Source organism: Poecilia mexicana, unplaced genomic scaffold (genome assembly GCF_051168715.1).
Source record: "Poecilia mexicana isolate PSO_F unplaced genomic scaffold, ASM5116871v1 scaffold_16, whole genome shotgun sequence".
Classification (NCBI taxonomy): Eukaryota; Metazoa; Chordata; class Actinopteri; order Cyprinodontiformes; family Poeciliidae; genus Poecilia; species Poecilia mexicana.
Genome location: NW_028263385.1, coordinates 18959533 through 18973766, shown reverse-complemented (window position 1 = coordinate 18973766; position 14234 = coordinate 18959533). Strand labels below are relative to the sequence as shown.

At 39.0% G+C, this 14234-nt stretch overlaps 2 protein-coding genes across 2 annotated transcripts in view; one reads left to right on the top strand and one right to left on the bottom strand.

Moving 5' to 3' along the window:
- Positions 1 to 14234, top strand: part of kmt2bb (lysine (K)-specific methyltransferase 2Bb) — a 386582-nt gene that overhangs the window by 283099 nt on the left and 89249 nt on the right. The window lies entirely within an intron of this gene.
- On the bottom strand, positions 11856 to 13765 carry LOC148155055 (G protein-coupled receptor 4-like). The gene is made up of 3 exons (XM_088014125.1): positions 13629 to 13765; positions 13175 to 13359; positions 11856 to 13073 (listed from the first exon to the last, which is right to left on the bottom strand). The coding sequence occupies exons 1-3, from the start codon at positions 13752 to 13754 to the stop codon at positions 12494 to 12496; spliced, it is 891 nt and encodes a 296-aa protein (XP_087870251.1). The 5' UTR covers positions 13755 to 13765; the 3' UTR covers positions 11856 to 12493.

Genomic DNA, 14234 nt, shown 5'->3' with positions numbered 1-14234 from the left:
ATTTCCTTTCTGGTTCGGAAATTGCTCGGGTGTTGAGAATCGCTCGGGTTCAGATTGGACCGGGGAGACAAATTTTGGCTGTTTTAGGCAGGAATAGATATACTGCTCCCCCAGCTGCTTATCTCTCCTGCTCTGATCCCAATCTTTTAGACAGATGCGTGGAGGTTTTGCTTCCATTACTCAGCTTTTGTTGCTTTTTTTTTTTTTTTTTTAACCAAACGGACAGAAAAATTCATCGCCACCTGCTGTCAGCACTGCTTTGTTTGAGCATAGAGAGGAAAGCATTTCAAGTCCAAACAACAGTGCGGTATTGATCCACCCCACACCTTATTCCATTTTGTCTTCTAAAACATGCCTTTTTCACTGTGTTGACTTCTATTCAAAGCTATCCAAAGACGTGTGTCAATGGAGAAGCTTGACTTCATTCCACAGCTCTGGAAGCCCCCTGGGGCCTAAGCATAGCTTGCTAGACCATGACAGACAGGGGGCTAATAGGCCGGATAGGATTGGATAAAAGGGGGGGAAAGAGGTGCAGGGGCAGGTCGCAACAAAAAGAGGGAAAAAGAAAGAAAAACGTTTTAAGACCAGGACACAGCCATCTGCTTTTGTAGTGGTGATCATCAAAGCCTGAAGGGGCTCTGTTGGGTCTCTTTCTCAGATGGCCGTCCCACATATGGGCTTCATATTTCACCAGGACAGACAGTCAGCCGGGCCCACTGGGCCACGGCCTGGGCCACTACTCTGTCTCCCTACGCCTGGTTTCCAGCCTTTGAGAAGACCAGCAAGATTACTTTTATTTCTCTGGAGAAATGTGGCTAATAAATGACCATGTTTGACCCAGAGGATTCGGGCTTGCACCCCCACCTTACCGAGGGAAGGTGCAGATGGAGAGGGGTCTCTTCTGGTCATGTTACTATATAGAGGGAAATGGTAGAGAAATAGGTCAACGAGTGGCTCCAACAACATGCTCCCAGGGAGATTAATTATTAAAGTGACTAATACTACATTTTCCTGGGATCACCGGGGGGCTTCGGTCCACATCTATGGCACCAAGACAATAATCATCCCTGTTGCATCTTTTATATCTATCTACTCCTCTTCACTCTTCCCTGTTTTCCTTCTAATTTTTCTTAAACTTCTGTTATTTTGGCCTTTCAAATTTCTTTCCTCCTCTTCTGGTTCTCCCACATGATAAACACAGGCCTCATTATCTAATTAGGCCTTTTCACTCATTCCTGTTATCTCTGTCACTTCCTTTCCCCCCTTCTTCTTTCAACTCCTTCTCCTATATCCCTTCTGATATCATCATAGCCTCCATCTATAAGGGAGAGACGTGGGAATAAGTGAGAACCTTGATGAGAAATGTGAAGGCCAGACACATATAATATCAACCCTGATGGAAACCAGCCCATCTTGTCTAACTCCATATCTCCTTTGCCTTTTTTGCTAAGACTTTGCCTGCCTCAAGGTAGCATATGGCATTCTCTCAGACTGCTGGACTTGTTGGCCTCCCACACAACAATGTGCATCCATCTCTCCCTCACTCACAGCTCCTTTATGGGCTCTCCAACAGTTATTTTCTCCCTTGCCCCTCATCCCGTGATGCTGCACAGAGCCCCATCCTTCCACATTCTATTTCACACAGCTACACTTCAGTGGCGCTCGCTGCAGAGACGGCTGAGGTCTGGCAGTTGGTGAGAGGAGGGCGGTCGAGTCTGGAAGGCACAGTCATTAGTTAAATATTAGCCAGACTGTGCTCTATTCCCCCAACATCTACGGGAGGGGTGGAAATGCCGTACACTTCCAAAACAATGGGCCATAGGGGGGATGCTTTTATGCCCTCCTTTTTTTTTATACAAGTAGTCTGTCGGCACAAATAATTGAAAGCTTTAAAAAGTCCTCTACTTATCACACCTTCTAAACCTTGCTAACCTCACAAAAAAGTTAAAAAAAAAAAAACACCAAAAACAAAACTAAAATGCTCAGAGAACAAAGTCATGTATGTTCTTTACAGATTTGTCTGACATAAGGTGATGCTAGCTGCATACTGTGGATGCTGTGTAAAGCACATACAGTGTTGGCCAGAAGCTTCCAAACAGTCATTATTAACGTTTATGTGAATGTCATTCATTTTGAGCTTGATGCTGCATTTGTGGAAAAGAACAATTAGATGTGCAAAAATCTAATACATATATATACAGTATGTAATGTGCTATTCGGCCACTATGAAAAGACTGGAGGGAAGCAAGCTTAGATTTTTAAACCTAGGAACATTGTACAGTCAAGCATGATAATCAGGCAATCATTTCTTCATTGCACAGAGTAGATGAAATAATGAATGAGAAATTCCTCCAAATTTCTTGACTTTACCTCCGATCAAGATAGATGGTGGATACTTGGGTGCAATTAAGTGCTGCAGCTGGGAAATGATCCCAAATTGATGTGAGCAATGATTAGCAGCCCTCCTCAAAAATAATAGTGGAAAGATGCAACAGGAAAATAACTGACCCATTTAAAGAAGCTGTCAAATGTCCATGCAATGATGATGAGACCCGATCATGGATACAAACATTGTGATTTTCTTTGCAGCTTGAGAAGGGAGATTTAACCAAAATGCTGGCGAACGTTTAATGTTGAAGCTTTACATTTACATTGAAGCCAAAGGTTTTGAAAATGATATCTACAATAAACTGAACTCGTGAACCAATTTGAATATTTTCATATTCTTTTAGGACGTTCGTTGCACCACCCCCACAAATCACAATAATCAAAACAAAGATGCAATTCATTGCTGTGTTGCCTGTGAAAGCGTCTGCCGTTCACTGCATGTGCTCTAAAATCACATGTCAACGGAAGATAAACTGAAAACCGATGAGGAAATGGTCCTGTCAGCGTACCTCATAGTCAAATATCTGATAAATACATGGAGGCAGATGTTCCTTCTGTGGTTTTTTTTCCCCTCTTTTTTCTGACACGAGCGAGAGCGTTTTTAAATTCTACTTTTCTAACTGTGTTATGCGTTTAAATTGAAGCTTCTGATAAAACATGAGCAGTAGCATCATATTCCAAATGATAGTCTCACTAGAGAGAGTTGAAAAGATAAAGAGGATTCTTGTGTATCTTAGTTTTGCCTCGGGATAAAGATGAATCTGGTGGTTATAATGAGAACACTGTGGATACCATATCGGTCAGAGTTTCATATCTCGCTCGGAGTGATGATTTGTACATGTGTTTCCCTCCCTCCGTGTGTGTGCACTGCGCGCACGCTTGCGTGTGTCGGAGCCACGCATGCAGAGCGCAGGGTTCATGCTGTTTGTGTGGTGATGGGTGTGTGGAATCCATGCTGTGAAACTCAGAGATCATCTCTTCTCTGCCCAGGAAGCTTCTGGTCAGACAACAGATATCTCAGCACACTCTCTTTTTTTATATATATGTTCTGCATTCCTAGCTCTCCTATAAAACGTTCTCTAAAACATTTTTGCTATTTTGTCTGACTCAGCCATCCATTATCAATCCGTTGAAATTACCTTCGTTTGTAACATCCATATGTTTGCAGGCCAGTTCTTCTCTGTCAGTAGAATCCCCATCTGAGCGAACTCAGAAGGCACAGGTGTGAGCAATTAGTTGAATTCAGCAATGTACTCTCACATTCTTTTTTTTTTTTTTTTCTCTCCCAAGTTCCAGACAGGGTCCATTGGGCAGGCAACAGTGCAATTAGTTTAATTTGGTCGCCTTGATTCATCTAACATCAGCCCACAATGCATGTTCTCAATCCAATAAAACACTGCCAAGTACCTCAGTTCAGTGCAGCAGTTCAGGGTAACACTGAATCACTCCGTGGCTCTCGAGAGCCTCAAATGTCCTTATCTAGCGTCGGTTTGGTAAGTACATATTGAAATACATTTAAAAATCTATTTTAAATAAATCATATTTACTGCATTTTCTAAAAAAAAAATATATATACACAATATACACTGTATTATGGGGGGTTTTTTCCATGTACCTTTTTAATGAATGTATTCATTATCCAGATGATGAGCTTCTGCCTCCTCCTTGTGGTCCTACAGCCGTCTGCAGAGACACGCGGCTCATGGTCAGAGACAACCAAACAAAGCCGGGAGGAAGGTTTTAGCTCTGTTAATCATGCTTGTGTACGTGTGCTAACATTGGAGAAACAACTTGCTGTAACAGGAAACAGAAACTTCCGTTATACATGGCTATGCTAACTAGACTAGCACAGAGCCAGATGGAGGACATGAGCAGGGCATACATAGTTACTTCTTGCTTTTTAGAATGAAAATTTGACCTTTTAAAAAAAATCTAAAAATTACTGTGAATTAATATTTCAAATAATTGTACTGGGGAAAATAAGAGCTAGTACTGTATATGCAAAATACAGTTTTAGTATTTTAAAGCTGCCATCTGGAGAACATTCATGGCTTCACAACTCAAACTCCATGTATAAAAGAAAAATTTTTTTTTTAATCAAATAATCTGAGGAATATCTCTAAAGTTGTAAAAAATAAAATAAAACATCAGAAAACTGTGATTACCAAACAAATTTGTTCAAGTCTGTAGTCATAACTTTATATTGGAACTTACATAATTAAACTCAGAACAATGACAGCAGTCAGGCTGCCACTTCTGGTGGTAGGAAAGAATACAATTTGATTGTTTTAAAAGGTTTAGCTGGTTTAAAAATGTTTCGACATACCGCTTTAGTTTAAAAATGACAAAAAGAATGGCTACCTCTTCACAAACTGCTTTAGTTTCCACCTTGGTTCCCTGATCCTGGTTATACTCCAGAATAGTTTCAGATGTGAGATGATTTCTGATAGGAATTTCTGTTGTAAAGGTTGATTAAAATTACAGCGGCACACATTCTGACTCTAGTGTAGTCCTAATGAGTACATTAGCTGAATTACTTGGAATGTGCCTTTAGGAGTCAACACTATTCCAGGCCTGACCAGACTTAAGCATCTTGTGATTGTGCCAAAGAGGTGGGGCTGATAAATAACACGCCATTCAGTGTAATTGAGGTGCAATCCTTTGCCCATATGGCATGTATTTGCCATGCACACACACGCTCGAGAGCATCTCCATACACACATGTTCATATCCCTTTAATCAATTATATTTTGAATTGCATGGGAAGGTCAGCTGGTAGCACTCAGGAACCCCCTCCAGTTATTCATGCATTTACACAAGCCGCTCGACCTAACTCTCCACCGCTGCCTCCGACATAAGCAAATGCTTGTTTCTCCTCGGATTCTGTGAAAATCATAGATTGGAACAAACTCTACAGAGAAAGAATGTTAAATGCTGTTGGACAGTTTAAGCAAAGTGCACAAGCAAAGTTTATATCATTTGACAGGGCAGCAAATAAAAATGGACATGTTTCTTCTCGTGTGCGGTCCCCTAAAGTAAATGTACTTTTGCTTGTCTGAAAATGGACCCTGATCACCCACCCAGCACACCCTCCTCTAACCGCTGTGGGAGATCAGAAATGCATGAACACGTTCAGCCCATAATGTTCTTACCGTTTGCACTGTTTATGCAGCCTGCACACTCATTTACATAACCTTGATTATTTTACTCCACAGTGTGTGTGCGTTTGCACGTGACTGCGTGTGTGTATTTATGTGAGAGAAAAAGTGAAAAGATAGGGAGAGACAGGTTACGTAGGTAATATAGAGGTTCTTGGCATTTTTAATTTCAGCTCATTATGATGGTTTGGGCTGCCCAGTCTGTTTGTTATTATATCACGATGTCTGTATGTGTTTATTTTAATAAGGATTATAATGAATGGAACCATTAGAGTACCGGATTCAGGAATGTGAAGCTCTGATTGCCCATTCAGGTTTTCCACCCTGTTTTCTTAAAGGGAGGGGGGGAGGATGCATTGCAGAGTGGTGCCTATTCACACAATAATTAGAAAAATCCAGCCATCCGTGCTCTGTTTATTTCTTTACACGCCTGGCAAATGGAAGAGAAACGTTGCAGGTCTGTGTTTGTTTTCCTTTTTGAAAGACTTCACAGTGGAGCGCTTCGACGTTTAACACTGGCAAGCAAACCACAAATCAAAAGTTTTTCTATCTAGAAATTGATTATGTTCAAACATTTTAAACCTTAAGGGATTTTACAGACTGTGTTTAGAACTTATAAAGATAAAATCCAAAAATATGTTTGTTTTTTTTAATCAAATTATGCGGCATTATTCGTGAGAGGGAATACCTTTAGAACGAGTTTGAGATTCCTTACATTGTGCAGTGCTGTTTTTAATCACCTCATCCTCTTTTGTCCTTGTTAGTTTTCTCACACTTTTGCAATTAAGCAAGAATTTCTTTTGAAGTTGATTGCCCCATCCCTCTCATTGCTTTTGACTGCGTTTATTTAAATGAGCGCACGGTGACCGAGCGTACCACTCGCTATTGTGCCTGCTGAATTTATACCACAGCCATAGAACGTAAACAAAGACTGTTTAATTAGGTGCCTTGCACTTTATTAGTCCTTTACTCATACTTAACACAAATGCACACAATCAAATACACACATACGACATCCCACACACACGCACGCATCATTGTCCCAAATGAATACACGCAGCATTTTTCCAAGCTATATTCTATTGAGCTTGAATAAAGAACAGTTGAACTGCAATGACAACCAACTTGAGAGTGTGAAAAGACTTCTGTTTATGTGATTATGCATAGATTTTTTTTGAACGCTGACAAGGCAGAAGAGCTTGTTAGAAAAAAAAATAAATGTTTTTTTGGCCGGAAATCAGTTGCAGCTTTTTTGCTAACTGGCCCTTTTTTTTTTTTTGTGCCGATAACAAAGAAAAGCGTAAATATGCAACATTTAAAAGTTTAAACTTTGGTGAGCGGCTCTGACTCAAAGCATATGCAGGCACATGCAGTGGGAAAAAATAAGAAGTAAACAAAACAACATTTGTCCATTAGATATATTGCTAATAGGGCTTTTGACATGAAATGCCCACCACCCACTGAAAACTACTCAAGGTTTAAAGAGAGAGGAATTGAAATAAATTTGTCCATATAATATATATAATTTGTGGAGAATACATTGACATAAAGCAGATTAATAAATGTTGAACACATCAGGAAAAGAAGCTGCAAAAAGCCTGTTAATATCCACTGGTTTAGTTTCAGTAAGGGCCTATAAATAGGTTTCTCATTACCAATGTATTACACAAGAAGCATCTCATGATGGTTAAAAGCAAAGTACTCTTTTAAATATTGTGCCACCCTCACTGATGAGATCAGCTACACATGTCTGTCTAAGCATCTACTGTTCCAATCTGTACTGGAAGGGCAATAATTTGTAAGTGGAAGGGACACTTTTTGACCAGAAACCAGCAAAAACCCCTGTGGTCTTTGCAAGATGTCTCAAAAAGAAGTTAAGAGAATAATTGGAGATATTGTCCAAGAGCCTACTGCTTATGAAGATCTCCAGAGATACCTAGAAAAAGCAGAAACTGTTTTGCATGATAAGAATAAGTAGCGCACTAGGCTGGAATGGCCTCAGTGCACTCTCTCTGCATAAGACCTCACTGCTGAAGAAACAGCATGTTAAAGGTTGTTTACAACGTGATGCAGCTGCTCAGATGAGACCATAATTGAACTCTTTGAATGTCATTGCACTCATATCGTAAGCAGAAATGGCACTGCATTTCATCGAAAAACTATCATAGCAACAATAAAGTTTGGATAAAGTCCTTCAGCATATGGCACTGGGAAACTTCAAATAATAATAGGCAACATTAATGGAGGACTGCATAGGGTACTCTTGATGAAAGTCTGAAGATGCTTTATTTTTTGGCCGAGGAAACACAACCAAGGTGAAGCTGATGAATGCTTCTGACAGATGCTAGACTGGAATCCAATGGTTGAGCTATTGACATAACTGTAGATCAGAAGAGACCCCATGAGCCTCAAGATGCGAGGACAGCTTATAAGGACAAACGGGGGAAAAACAACCTCATCAACAGGTGTGAGTTTCTCCATTCAAAAGATCTTCTAAAGCTTGTACTTTTGCAAAAGGTTTTTCAGCCCAGTATTCAATATTTCAACAAATTCAGCTTAATATTTCTAACATTATTTCATATAACTTAATTTATGTGCTAATTTACTTTGATTGCAAGTCACTTAGGTTGCTACCAACACCTGGTTTGAATTTCCTTGTAATGGCCCAATTATAAATATGCACACTGAAAAAATCTTGATGTGTTTAATATGTTTTTTTTTCTTTTTCTCTGTGCTGTATGCTGATTGTCCATCTCTCTAACTGCTTGCTTCTCTCTGTGTTAGCACTTCTTTTGTCCTTTTGATAATTTTACCCCCACTGGCTCTTTGGGCTGCTCACCATGGAGACTCATTCTCAAATGGTGCCGAGGAGCATGGGTCGGGGGGTCAAGCTGAAAGACTGTTTAGGCAAACACAGCACACTTCATTAGGTCTTTTAGTGTTGGGGTTCATTAAAACGGCAGGAAAGAAGATTCCAGGAGACTCTGTTAACCAAGCCGTCTAGTGACTTTCTGTCAGGCTGACAACATTCAAACATCTTGTGCTAAAATCACTGCGCCCTCCTTTTCTTCTCTCTCCCAGTGACCCCAGTACACAGACACAAGGAGTCGCAAATGAATGCACTAGCAAAAGAACTTGTCAAAACACAAATGCTCATGCACGGTTTGAATAGCACACACAGTTTCTCGCGTTTGTGTGTCTTCTGTGGCTGTGGTGCCACTCTGCCCCACACCCTTCGTTACAAGATGGCCTCCATCTGTTGGGCCAGACAGCTTTCCCTGGTGGTCATTTGGGTGTTTGGGAGATGTGTGGGGGGTATTAATTTGCATGAGTAGGAAACCTGATTTAAAATTACCATGAAGGGAGTGCTAAAGCTAAGTTAGAATGAGGAAAATAATTTGCTTTGTTTGGAATGAGGTGTAATAGTGCGAGGAGTGGTTATGGTCAAATATTGAGAGGAGACTTACCGGATTATAGAAACTTGTGTAAGTGGAAGTTCAGTGATGGATACCTAAGGAGAGGAATAATGGCAGCCTTATTTCTGCATGTAACATTAGATGCTGCATTACCAGTAGCATTTCATATATTTATTCCATTATATAACCTTAAGTGGGCCATGTGGTATCCTACCGAGCCACTTGTTTTAAGTAAATCAAAAAAACTTTGCTCAAATCAAAATGCATGCTCTAGCCATTCAGTGGGAGGGATCAGTGCTTTTAGCTGTGTGCTGCATAAGCAGGTATAACTGGATTATCCTTGTGTTTCAGTTGGCAAGCCTTACCATGAGGGCCTCTATCGCTGGTCAGTTCAAACTGGGAAGATTACAATTTGCAGAGACTGAGGTTTAGCCTCATTTCTGGTTCTGATATGTTAATTAAAGTGGATTTTCTAAAAATGGGACGGCTGCAATGGTAAACTCCACCTCAACAAAGCATTAAGCCCATCTGTTGGCAGAGGTATGTTTGGTTTGGATGCGTGCATTTGTGTGTGTGGGTTGTTTTTTTTTTTGTTTGGTTTGTTTTTTATATCTCTTGGCTCTTGTACTTCTGTTCCTATGAGAACTGGTTTCAGCCTTTTAAAATGAGGGCACCCTGTATTTCTGAGGTGGAGTATTGGGGTTTTGTGATACATTTGCAAGAGGTAAATTTAATTATTTATGATAGCAACTATGTATACAATATATGGAAAGCATGTGCTAAAATTGTTGAAAAAAAAAAGATATGTGGAGGTGAACTCATATTTTTCTTTTATATTTCTTGAGCATCAGCATATTAGACACCAATATTTTGCTTATCCAAACCCAATACTAAACTGTGTTTTCAAAATGAATGACTAAATTCTCCAATTTCTCTTTGCCATTTTTTCCGCTTTGGTGGAACGTGGACAATTTTGGAAAACAATGACAGTAGAAACACAAGACATTTGCTACCAAATTTCTGTTTCATTTTCGATTTACATATGTTTTGTAGTAGGCTTACTTGATTAACTGTTTGCTGATTCTGGCCTAAATCTCCTTACTTATTCAAATGAAGGATGGTTGTGCGACTGTGCTTTAGCTGCATATGAAAGCCAAAACATGCAAAATATATACCATGTAAAATTAAGTGTCATTTATTTGGCAGTTAATTTAAGCATAGCCTCTGGTCTTCTACTGTACTGTACAAAAAGAAAACATCAAGTTATGGACAAAAATCCAGTCAGTCCTGCCATAGCATTACATAGGAGAAGCATTGACATGCTTTGTGAAGCAAGGCAGTTCATTAACATTAGCACAAACACTACACCTCATTAGCATTAGCCTTTTCCCTAAAGTTAGCTATTAGCTAATTTTCTTATTAATTAGACATGTGTAGTATACTGAATGGAGCAAGTCAAATTAAAACAACATGCTAGTGATTCTCCATATGCTACTACCAACATTTAGGGTAGCATTAATATTTTGGCTAATTTTAGCTTATACACTAATTTTAACATGCAGAATGGCATTGGTCCATGTTATTCAACATGCTTGTGACTCTCCACATGCTGTTAAGTACATTGCAGCTTTCTTTAGCATTGATGCTAATTTTTAGCATCAGAACGCTGGGTTCCAACCGATGGGCACACTTTGGTAGGCACTGTTTAAATTTCTTCAGACATTTTCTAGTATTAAATATAATATGTTAGGAGACACACAGGCAGTTGTGTGTTATCCTAAGTTCTTTCCCATGACAGTAGGGATTGTTTTTATTTTAATATTTTGATGAGTCAGTTAAAAGAAAACAAATTACTTGCAAGCACAAATTAAGAAGAAAAAATAATATTTTTTTTTTTTATTTCATCAAGAAAATATTTTCTAACGCTTAAGAAGCTGTTTCTCTTGAGTTTTCTCTTTTGGTGTTGGTGGCGATTCTGATGCTCTTTAGTGGTACTGCGTGGTTTACCAAGAGTAAAATAAATCTGGTTTCACTTGCATGCATGCAAAAATCCACATATAAACTGTTTTCTGAACTCTTGTCATACTTTAAACCTATTGAATACCTGCTGTTGATTTTTGAAGGTTCACTTTTCCAAATCCAAGTTAGCCTAAATCCACCTGGTTTGAAGCCTTTCTGCCACAGGCGTTGTAGCGCTTTGAAAGCTAATTTCAATGTCAGACACAAGGAAGTCAGAATAAATATAAAATGCCGTTTTCAAATGATCATTTGATTTACTGAGGGAGAAAACCTATCCAAAACAATTTGGATAGTGATTCTCATGGCAGCTAAATACATTAAACATTCATGTTTGCTTCTCAGAGCATGAACTGCAATCGCTAAAAGATTCACATTTATTTGAGTCTTTGTCAAAGTTTTTTGAGTAGGCTCTACATGATAAGTTTTTACTAACATTTTCTTTTTGTAAAGGTCATAGCAGCAATATTCGGTAAAATGTGTACGTCACTTTGACATCTACACAGTACTGTGGAAACATCACAGAGGAAACACAGCGACAGCTGACGTGAACCGAAACGCAACATGATCGTCATATGACTAAATTGTGGCAACTGCTTAGTTTTCAGTGCTGCAATATTCACCACACTGATCAGCAAACCCAGACTAATATAAATAGATAAAGAAGCACAACTTTAAAAAAAAAAAAAAAACTCTGCTCTTCTGAGGTTACTTGATCAAACTTTGCAATATATTTTTTTCAATGCATTTCAACTTTTTGCAGGCTGTTGCCTAACTTCCACAAATAGAACTCCTCTGTTCTGCAGTGTAAAAAAACATTGTCTGTAGGAAAAGTCCTGCAAGGCTGTTCTGAACCATTCATCTACCACAGAGTAGGCACAGGGGATTTATTGAGTTTATTGATTATTGGATATTAATAATATTCACAAAAGCATACAACAAATTCTGTACATGTTTAAAAAACTGTTTCAGGAAGCAGTCATTCAAACCATACCGCTCATATCTGAAGGATTGAAGAGAGATTTCTGCTGTTCCTGGGCTCAAATCCTGGCAGGACTATTTTGTGTGAATAAACCCAGGAATCCAGAATCTGAACTCATACCCTTATTGCTGCAAGGCAACAGTGCTACAAACTTTACTATTGATAGATAGATATTTGTTAAAATTGTCTTTATACAATATGATGAAAAAGATAACTTAAAGTAAGCTGTTCAAACACCATTAATCTGCTGTTTGATTGTTCACTAAATGATGTGTAGCTGTTGCAAAGGCTAAATGTTATTCTCTTTGCTTTGCTGTTTTCCTATACATTTACAACTGGGGTTAAATAAATTCCTTAATTATTCAAAAATTAGTTGTAAATTAGTTGTAAGTATTCAGAATTGTATACTGTATGTAACAAACATACAATTCTGAAAAATTCGCAAAAGAGTGCCTAGGCAACAAAACCAGTTACAGTCATTAAGTGCAAAGACAAAAACAGCAGAATGTCTCTCCTGGATTCGTTCTGTTTATCTACTCGTCCTCATCAGCTTTCTTCCCTGTCTCTGTCTCTAATTGCATGGAAGCTTCTGTGTTTATGTTGTCAGTCTTCTCTCTTGATATGCTGGGATCATCATGGCTCACTTTGCAACAACACAGACATTTCAAAAGGAAGTCATCAAACCCTTTCTTCATGAAAACGTACAACACCATGTCAACAACAGGACTCACATATGTCAGAATTGCTGCTGCAATTCCAAAGTCTGTTTTGTTGTACTTTGTCCTGGTATATAAAAATACTATTATACGTGGCATAAAGAGCAAAGTGTAGAAAAGCAAGACCAGGACCAGAATTGCCATTATTCGTCGTTTTTCATCATCCGGGACACTACGGGCGGCAGACAGGGCTTTGAGGGTCCCAACCAGGAAAAATAAGAGCAGAGGCAACGGCAGCAGCAGAAAACACGGAACAATTATTGTAAGAGTATTATTATTTGACAAAGAAAAAGGAAATAATAAAAGAGGAAAGAGCCAGGCTACAGCACACACCAACAGGGATGTCTTGATGTTTCTTCTGAATCTGTACCACAGAGGAGAGGTGATGACCAAATACCTTCAATGGAAGACGGACACACAACCATCATTTCAGAACTTCTGAAACAAACATTTTTAATCATAAAACATTAATAACTGAAGGGAGAGACAGAATCTTACCTTTCCAAAGCAATGAGTACCATGAAACAAATGCTGATCGTCACTCCAGCTTCAAGGATGGATTGTACTATTGTACAAATATTGTTGTCCTGAATCGTTGCCCTTGCTATCAAGCAGCAGAACTGAATGAAGTCACTGATAAGAAGGTTAATGAGGTAGACTGAAGCCACTTGGCCATTTCGCACCTGCAGGAAAACAGCAACAAGTGGAGGTTGAATCCTCTTCCCTCACGTTTCCTACATTTTAAGTGTTTCTCAGCCACCATCACTTAAGAATGAGAGGTAGTCCCTGCTGAACATTACTCTTATGTAGATTTACAAATATAGAAGGAGATATTGTAATGTTGGCTTGGACCAATAAATTAAATCAGAGCTCATTATGCCATTATTATGCTACACTAAATATAGAAAAAATACAGCAAGCATTAAATAAATCTCTATCAAAATGTGCTTACCATTAAGGAAACAGCAAAGATGGCCACACATGACAAAGGAAGGCCGATGCAAGCAACAGTCATTGACATGTTTTGAAGGACAGGTGTGTGGCTGTAATTGTGGCAATTAGAGTTGAAGGATGCCATTCTTCAGCCAGAAACCTGTGTGATTAAAATCCAGTCATATTAGTCAGTCATCATATTGTTCTTATGAACATACAGTATGTTCAGTAAAACAGTACGGACCGCTTTTGTTTTGTTTTTTTGCCCAAAGGAAGAACCAACATTTAATGCACTTTACAGAAGTACGTAGGAAGTGAGAATGGCTCTAACTCCTGCAGGGTGAAAAACAAAAAACAAGTTCATTTGATAGAGGGATTTAAAAAATGTGAGTCTTGCGAAGAATAGAGACTGCCAGAAAAGACAAGAAGCCAATTGATGGCATGTAAAAGTTTCATGATCTGTCTAAAGGAAAATACATTGTTCTGTTCCCATCTTTCTATTCTGACGTTGCTGAGTAGACCGACATTAAAACATTGAGAGAGTCTCTCAGGATGCCATTAACAAGGGAAGACTTCTGGAGCAATGCCAAAGATGACGACCGAGCTCTACAAAATTTCCTCTGGG

Bases quoted from the DNA above. Each gene is read 5' to 3' on its own strand.
- LOC148155055 (XM_088014125.1), bottom strand. From the start codon at position 13,754: ATGGCATCCTTCAACTCTAATTGCCACAATTACAGCCACACACCTGTC. The intron at 13,360-13,628 runs GTAAGCACATTT...GTTTTCCTGCAG, and splicing joins TCTTTGCTGTTTCCTTAATG to GTGCGAAATGGCCAAGTGGC. The intron at 13,074-13,174 runs GTAAGATTCTGT...CTTCCATTGAAG, and splicing joins GTACTCATTGCTTTGGAAAG to GTATTTGGTCATCACCTCTC.